We start from the raw sequence: 8,909 nt of genomic DNA on the forward strand, positions 1-8,909 counted from the left end.
ACGTCTTCAAACCAGAACGGAATCTTGCGCCTCAGCCTAACCCGAAGTGAACGCGAGAAAATTTCCGTTCGTTATGTTTAACTTAACAGGATTGGACATAGCTGATATGTAGGACGTGACGCCAGAGCAATCGTCATGCGCCGGACTTAGTGTCTGGCATCTGTGCTAAGATCTTACACTTGAAACAGCAGCCAACGAGGGACACCACAGAGCAAGAAGACACGACACAAGGCTGTCGTGTCGTGTCTTCTTCCTCTGTGGGGTCCCTCGTTGGCGTTGGATATCCATTTACTCTATTTATCATGAAATTATGCAGCAGCGCCTAAAGCTTGGAAACCTAAGCGCACAGTTACACGTGGTAGTTTGCAATATTACGAAAAATAACTCGAGGCGATGATGTATTTGAAATAAATACGCCTTTATTATTCACATGAACGAAGCGACGGCGGTTTAATCGATGTTGATCGCCTCTGTGTAAAGCGATACTCCGTATTCGATGCTGTCTTTCTCCTCAGCCCGCAGTACTTGCTCGCAAATGTGCAAGGAGCACACTGTATCCGGTACATGTCGACTAGTCTTCGTTCCTCTAAAAAATGTGGCTGCGCTCTGAGACACTTAACAGTTGCCTAATACTTCTTGCCGCCGTATCCGAGGCCGCCGTATCCGAGGCCTCCGTATCCCAGGCCTATATAGCCCAGACCGCCATATCCAAGGCCTCCGTATCCAAGGCCCCCGTATCCGAGGCCACCGTATCCAAGACCACCGTATCCAAGGCCACCACCGAATCCAAGGCCACCGTACCCGCCACCGTAGCCTCCTCCTCCCAGGCCGGAGTGGGCGACCAGGGCTCCTCCTCCGCTCAGCTTGTTCACCTGGTGGATGGTCTTGACCAGGAACACTGGACCGGGCACAGCCTTGTAGAGGCCGGGACCTCCGCGCACGAGGGCAACACTGCCGCCAACGCCGTAGCCTCCGCTGTAGCCTCCACCGTAGCCCCTACCATAGCCACCACCGTACCCGAGACCGTATCCACCGTAGCCGCCGTATCCCAATACCTTGGGATCGCACATGACCGCTGCCAGAGCGGCGCAGAGGACGATGGCGGTGGACTGTGGAAGAAAAGTGGCGAGAAGCCATGACTGACACTTGGTGACAATTCGTCATAGACAACGTTATTTTCTCTAGAGGCATTCTTGCGCTACAATCACGCTTATTACAATGCTTCTACTACTCTACACGGTCTGCAGGTCTTCTTATGTATGGTCTAGAAGCGCAGCGAAATGCGCTTTCAAGGCGAAGCGCCATAGGTTGAACTTTCACTGCGAGAATTTCGCAGTGAAAAATCTTTCACGGCCCACTGCAGCGAATCCATCGCAGAATACTTGAAGCGAGTAAGGAGCGAATGCCACCGGTTCTGCAACCCCAACCAGCCAGGCGCAGTGTGCAGCCCTCGCAGCGACACTGCCATTGCTCGCACTGGCTGCAGAGCTCAAAATAAACGCATTCGAGACGAAACTCCCCGCGACCAGCCGTGGCGACGTATATCGTCGGAGCAGATTTACTCGCATTTTTAATTCTTAAATGCTCCTGCATTGTTACAAACACTCACTACCACGAGAAAAAAAATTTATTGAAAAATAGCTGAAATGTTTGGAGCCCATGTTGATAAATCGCGTTGAAATTAGTTTTTTTTTTGCTGCAAGTTAAACGACGCATTGTGACATCTTGACTATTAGCCCCAAAAATGCCGTTAAAATTTGTTCGAGTACCTTCTGTTGAGATTTAATCATTTTATTTAGCTACTTTGTTCGAGATTCTTGAGACCTGACAATGCACATAAAGCGAAAAAAATTATAGTATGTGTTCCTACCACACCCGAAAGCCCAGTTTGTTGGTACAAACTCGGGTCGTCGGAATATGCAAACAACCAATCGTGTGTATGTGAAAGGAACCAACAACCACAGAAACAAGGAGCATAGGGGATTTTTTTCTGAATTTGTAGTGTTGAATTCACGGTCATTATTAGTGAATATCTAATCGCTTAAAGATAATCAGAACAGCAGAAGAAAAAAACAACCACATGCCGCCGGTGGGAACAGAACCCACGACCTCTGCATTACGCGTCCGATGCTGCACCAACTGAGCTACGGCGACGGCGGTCAAATCTTCTGGTTTCCGGGGTATTTATGTTTAAGTGTGACCTAACCTTGAGAGTGTTCACCAGCGCCACCCTCGTCCATAGCAGTGGACGTAGCACGTCCTGTATGCACCACTGGTGTGGCGTGGAACGCCACCAATCGGAGAGGGCGGATGCTATGGAGAACCCCCTTATGCTTCCTTTGACATCAAGGCTGCCTGAACCGAGGCCCTCGTTACGCAATTAAGCAGGAAATGGAAGTGAAATGAAGGGCTCGTTATACATATGAGAGAAGCCAACAGCCACAGAAACCAAGAAGCATCGGATACTTTTTCTTTAATTGATGCTTTTGATGAACGGAGATTATTAGCGATTATTTTACCACTCAAAGTTAATTAATTAAAAAGTTAGAAAATTAGAAAAACAAGACGACTCTTACTGAAATCAGTGTTGTAGCCTTGCAGCGAAGCAAACTCCTTGTAGTACAAAACCCTGAGAATTTTGGTGCGTCGTTAACACCACAGATAACTCAGTCGTGCTGATAAACAGATGGATTTCTCATATTATTATAAATATATGGGCTGCAGTATTAACAGAAACTTTTGTTGGGAAATATTTATCTCAGAACCGCTCTCATTTTCTTTATGCTCATCCTTATAAATATTTCGTAATGACACCGCTAAGAGTTGATGTGGCCAGTTGTCTTCGTATAATTATGCTTTTAAAGAGAATTCCTTTCCAGGCTGATTCTGCGAATGCGGAATTCCAAAAATATCACTTGTATTTATAGTTGAATTATAGTAATTAATATCTTTTAACAGCCATTGGACCTCCTTCATCGCTACCACCCTGCCTTGATCATCCCACTCTGCGCCACATGTGGGCTGGCCAAGGCCACCCTCTTACACTGCCTGCGGGAATTCCCCCAACTAATGGCAGTTCCCCCTATATCCAACCCATCCCTATTCTCATGGGGGGCCGCTCAGCGAGCTGCTAAACCAGCTGGGCAAACACGGCTAGTGGACAGAGCTCTCCATGAGGCCCAGGCGCGTGGACTCTTGGACAAGTAAGAGCCTACCTTTGAGGACCTTTTTTTTTCTTAAAATAAAGCTGCTCCTGTTCCTCCTCTAGTCACAAGCACACTTACTAAACTATGAACAATCGGAATGATCTTTCAACTTCATAATTTTACAAGTAAATACTCCCCTGCTAATGTTTGCCCATATTTGCAACCAGCTTATGCTGCAAACTACTTCAGGACATCATATTGGCTTATTTTGTGAGCTTTCCAGGAATTAATTCATATTTTTATCGGCGCACTATGGCTTACGAAAATCATACTCATGTGAAACTCATTTAATTTTCTTCACATACAGCTTACCCCGATGAATCGATAAATCATCGATAGATGACTGTATATGCTCATGCTTCTCGAAAGCGCTTGACAAAGTGTGCCATGAATTGCTTCTGCACAAATTACGTAAGTTCAATATTGATTATAGTTTGCCCAAATATATCAAAGGTTCCTTCGTTCATCACTTGAAACTTATTTCTGCCAACGGCTACAACTCCTCATTCACTTAAGTGCGTTCGTTTGGTCTCCAAAAGGTGCAGGTCTTAGACCGCTATTATTTTTAACTTACATTAATGGCCTTCATGCGTCTGCGTTATCTAATAGTTGTTCACTTGACGATAAACTTATTTTCCTCAGATAAACAGCAGTAATGATATTAACATGTTAAGGCGCGACGTCATTAATGTTATTATTACTGGAATTACTGCGACGTCATTACAAGAATTAGTTATTGGTGTAACCAATAGCTAATGTAAGTGAGCTCTAACAGGTGCTCGGTCATGCAGGCAGCTTGTACCACAAAACACTCTGTGTTGTACTACCTGCATGACATTGCTCTAGAAAGTGTAAATTCTTGGAGACACATTGGCTTTCACCTTACGGGTGATCTCATTTGGAAGCTTAAAGTGGATTATGTAACTAACAACTCCAATGGAATGTTTGTATATTTGCGCCACAACTCTTCTTATGAACCGTCTTACTTCAACACTAATTGGCCCTCAGCTGTAGCATTGTACAGAAATATTGGCCCTTGACCATGACTTTTGAATAACATCACTTCAACTTGTTTGGACCAATTCTTTTCTCTTCATTTTATCTGTAATCGTGGACCACGTACAGAGTGTGTTGAAAAATGACTTAGTTCGCCCACCATTAAGATCGTGGAGAAAGATTTGTCGCTTATAGCTTGATGTCACTAGCTATATCTGTCCACATAATCTAATAAACTGATCCAGCACGTTACATGTTGTATGAGGTCGGTCAACCTCTCAAAGCTGAAATGTAATTATGCAAGACGTCTTCTTTCTCTCAATAATTTCTTCTTTCTTGCATCCGATTAATGAAACAATCATCCTAGTGAAATTGTACCCGGTTCTAATAACATTTTTTTTTACATAGCTTTAGCTTGTCAGAACGCGTTGGCTGATTCCTCCTCTCTTCGGAGACGAGTTCGAAAAAAAAAAGCCGGAAGCCGGGACGTTTAATTTGAGTTAATAGGACAATCGGGCGCACAGCACAATAATTCGAAGTTTCTAAGAATGCTCAGAGAGTGCAGATCGAGTTCCCGTCATCAAAAGACGATTTAAAATTCCTCTTTAGTGCACCTTTAAAACATGTGTAGAAAATTTCTCAGCTCTCTAACGCTGCTATTTTTTGGTCTAAAAGAGGGCCAGGACCAATAAATGGCAGTGGGCTGTGAAAAGTTGGAAGTATATAGCATGACAGGCGTTCATTCAGCGTTTCCTGCAGTAGCAGTTCATGCGCCAATACTGCCTAATCGCGCTACACATATTTTGTTTTGACGGCATTGCACTTTATGCCCATGCTAGCATGGCATCGTTCCTGCTTTGCAGAACTGCTTAAACAGAGGGCCTTCATCAACGGCAAACCCGAAATTCAGCAGTCCGGACCTCTTAGCGGGTACTCTACACAGCAGCGGACCACATCATAGTGATCCGGCTAGACCGGCTGCAAGACATTGTGCGACGTTGGAAGAATATATTTGTAAAAGGGGGCTCTTGCGCTATCTCTGGACCCATGCTTTTCCTTGTCAGGTTATTTTAATTGTTAACGAAGGCATTAGAACCCATTATGAGCAATTTTAAAAAGGAGTGTAATTTAACCCGAAGTCGCGCAAGTCCTCACCAGAGCGTTCATTGCAGATGCTTCGCTGTAGAGTCCGCAGCTGAGGTGTAGAGCGACAGGGCGAGTGCCGTCGCTTATATACCCGCCCAGGTGACGCAGTATCGGAGGCACGAGGAATAGGCCACAGCGGTCACGTACGAACACGCGACGCGGCCGGTCTACGTGGCCCGATGTGTGTTGGGCGGCAGCCTTCTATTTCCCTGAAAGGACGCCCGATCTCCGCAGCGCGCTCTCCGATCTTATCCGGTGCGACGGATGGCAGTGACGCGCGCAGAGATGCGTTGCGGCTGTGCGTAGAGCAGTGTTGCGCGTGCGTAGAGGAAGACGCCCGATTAAACTGCGCGGGCACTGCTTTGCTTACACAACAACATAACTACTAAGTTTACTCGCAGGACACCCTCAGATCTTCATGCGATGAATTTCGGCGCCCATGTCTTCAGGTCATGAATAGGCTGGGAACAAGTGAGCCGGTTAAGAAACAGTTCCTGCCTCGTAAAAGGAAATTAAGAATAAAACTATTTATAGCAGCCTCCTGCAGCGATCTCCAGCAGCTGTACACAAAACTTGGAATTGGCAGGAACGTGTCAAGTTTTTCGCTGATGAAACGACACTGACCTTGGTAAATTAACGAATTTATAATTCCAGTACATAGCAGGTACAAATGTAGCGTCTACGCTAAACGTAAAAATTAATCGGGTGGTGGCGTAGAGTTCTCCCTGGGGATAGTTCCCCTGCAGCCCGGATTTCGAGGAGCGAGCGTTTCCGTTCTTGCTTCACGCCACGGAGCAATGACTCTACGGTATTAAGCCACGATGTGTGTCCCAAGGTAAGGAGCGCCATGAATCCGGGTTAGGCTCGTAAAACGTTGCCCTGTTGCTGCGGCGGCCCAAGAAGCGTCTGCCTGTGGCTGCGTTAGAACATTTGAGGAATCACAGCGCAGTCTGGTAACCCCACAAATATATGAAATCTATAAAACTGCGTAATCCCAGTCAGCCACCTGTCTTGCCAGCCAGCCGACCATGCTTTCTCTGCGGAAAAGAAGAAGAGAACAAAAAGTTACGGCGACAGGAGTTCTGTTCTTCAACTTCACGTTTAATATGAACAGAAGGTACGTTTTATGCACGAAAATGCTAGCAAAACAAAAGAGAGAGCCGGAAAAACCAATAGCTTAAGCTGGTTGTATGCTGGTCAACTGTACTTGTATGCCTGAAAGCCACGGCTGTTTTGCAGGCGATTTCATCAATGGCCCGAATTATAATATTAAATCATGCGCACAATTTCAAGAGCGAAAGTAAAAAAATAAAGTGAGCTTTGTGCACCTTTCGAAGAATTGGAATGTTAATTGAAACGGTGCACATCGGTCCCGTTTGGACAATATATGCTTTAGCACAGGACAGAGAAACCCAATAAGTTATTTCCCTCATGGCAGTGAATTGAATGGCTGGCACGCTAAACCTGGCGCCTGTTGCCCGGCAGATCGCGCACCTCTCGCCTTTTCGCTCGTTACCTCGTGTGGCTAACATGTCCGACAACATTAAAGTGCGTATGAGCATTGGCATGATAGCGGATGCAAACGTGACAAAAAGAGGAACATGCACAGCGAATAAAGCGGAAGCGCCGCAGTTATAATGCGCAGTCAGGTGGAGCTCTCAAAATAGTAGATAAAAACGGCACCACACCTTACTTCCTCTCTTTGGTATATATTCCTGCAACGGAAGAAATAGCTGTGGGTTCCGTGGCTGTGCCACGATGAGCCATCAAACCCGCTCGTTTTCGCTACGCAAGTTTTTGCACCGCTCATGCCCCAGATGCTGTTCCTGTCCCTCGTTCCCGCCCCTTCGCATGCCACCTCTGCCATCGAATCCCTTCGTTTCAAACCTCCCACCGGCCTCTCTGCGCAGCACGCTGCGGCTTCAGCCTGTCTGGCAGCGCCACCTCTGCTATCCCTCGACTACCCCCGGACGCACCCATAGTCATCGACAGCGACAGAGACAGCGACTATAAAAGCGCATCACCCGCGTTCGGCGCCCTGTGGGCTCGGTGGCTGTGCCACGATGCAGTCATCAAACCCGCTCGTGTTCGCTACGCAGGTCAGTAAGCAATACTCTCTTTTCACAAAAAAAAATCGAGCAACTACTGTCCCCTGGAGCTACCGAGCCCGCAGTGCTGCCTTTACATTGCCCTTGAATGTGCTGGTGTCATGCGTGCCCTGTTGCTCTTGGCTGGCGATGTTGAATCAAACCCAGGCCCCGAAAAGGCACTAGACGAACTGAAGAAACTGTCTGATGGCCAGTCACAATTAATTGTCGAGGTCCAAGGTCTTAGAAATCAACTTACAACTACGGTACAAGCTATTTCTGATCTTAGTAACAGGTTATCCGCCCTGGAAAATCATTATCAAGATGTCGTAACCCTACGCACCGACATGGGTACAATCTGCGCTATCACTACCCAAACAGCCAAAGAAATCCGAGTTATTGAAGCCCGTTTGGATGACGCCGAAAATCGCTCGCGACGTAACAATTAAATTTTTTACAACATTAAAGATGAGAATGCATCCGAAACATACCCAGGATCTGAAGAAACAGTCCTCCGCCTCTGCCGTGATCACTTAGTCTTATCCATTGACCCCAAAGAAATTGAAAGGGCTCACCGTCTCGGGCGCCATTCCCCTGACCGCATTCGACCCATAATAGTCAAATTTACATTTTTTAAAACCAAGCAGCTGATTCTTTTAAACGGCCGTAAGTTAAAGGCACGGATTACAGCATAGGGGAGGACTTTTCACGCCCTGTCCGAGAAGCGCGAAAGCACCTTGTAAAATTGGCCAAGGCTACTACCACTAAATTTTCTTAGCGCTACAAGACCTTGTGCATCGGTTCTAAACGCTATGCCTTCGACGAGTCATCACAATCAGTACATGAAATCTCATAGCATACGACTTATCGTCGCGCTACTAATCTTCCTCGTAAAAGCCTTCGCGGTAAACTGCCAAATCTTTCTTTTTCTATTATCTTTACCAACATACGTAGTTTCCTCCCAAAGCGTGAACACATTTGTAATCTTGTTTCATCATCTGCCAGGAATATACTCGTACTAACAGAAACGTGGCTATCAGACGACGTCACCGATCCGGAAGTTTTAGCTGATTTACCAAATTTTAACGTTTTTCGCAAGGACCGCAAGGGCTCACGAGGAAGAGGTGTTCTTATTGCCACTAACCAGCTGTTGCCTTGTTCTTTTATTAGCATCCAATCGGAGCTTGAAATACTATGGGTAATCTGTCGTTCTGTACCACAAATCGTCATATTAGGCGTCTGCTACAGACCCCCCCCCCCCCCCCCCCCTACAGTAATCCAATCTTTTCTTCGCACTTAAACGATAGTCTAAATCAAATAACTGGCAAATATCACAACGCGGGCATTCTTCTTTTTGGTGATCTTAATTACCCATCAATCGACTGGCTGAACCTAACATCAACAGGCAACACCGAAATGACGAAGTTTGTTGACTTTTGTTTGAATTTCAATCTCACCCAGTTAGTAACTGAAC

At 46.2% G+C, this 8,909-nt stretch overlaps 1 protein-coding gene across 1 annotated transcript; it reads right to left on the minus strand.

Annotated features, from left to right (window-relative positions):
- Positions 1–418: 418 nt before the first annotated feature.
- LOC144119367 (uncharacterized) lies at positions 419–5,401 on the minus strand. Its single transcript, XM_077652007.1, has 2 exons — positions 5,358–5,401; positions 419–1,109 (listed from the first exon to the last, which is right to left on the minus strand). The coding sequence occupies exons 1-2, from the start codon at positions 5,367–5,369 to the stop codon at positions 627–629; spliced, it is 495 nt and encodes a 164-aa protein (XP_077508133.1). The 5' UTR covers positions 5,370–5,401; the 3' UTR covers positions 419–626.
- Between the last annotated feature and the right edge of the window lie 3,508 nt (positions 5,402–8,909).

The sequence above is a fragment of the Amblyomma americanum genome, chromosome 2 (assembly GCF_052857255.1).
Source record: "Amblyomma americanum isolate KBUSLIRL-KWMA chromosome 2, ASM5285725v1, whole genome shotgun sequence".
Lineage (NCBI taxonomy): Eukaryota > Metazoa > Arthropoda > Arachnida > Ixodida > Ixodidae > Amblyomma > Amblyomma americanum.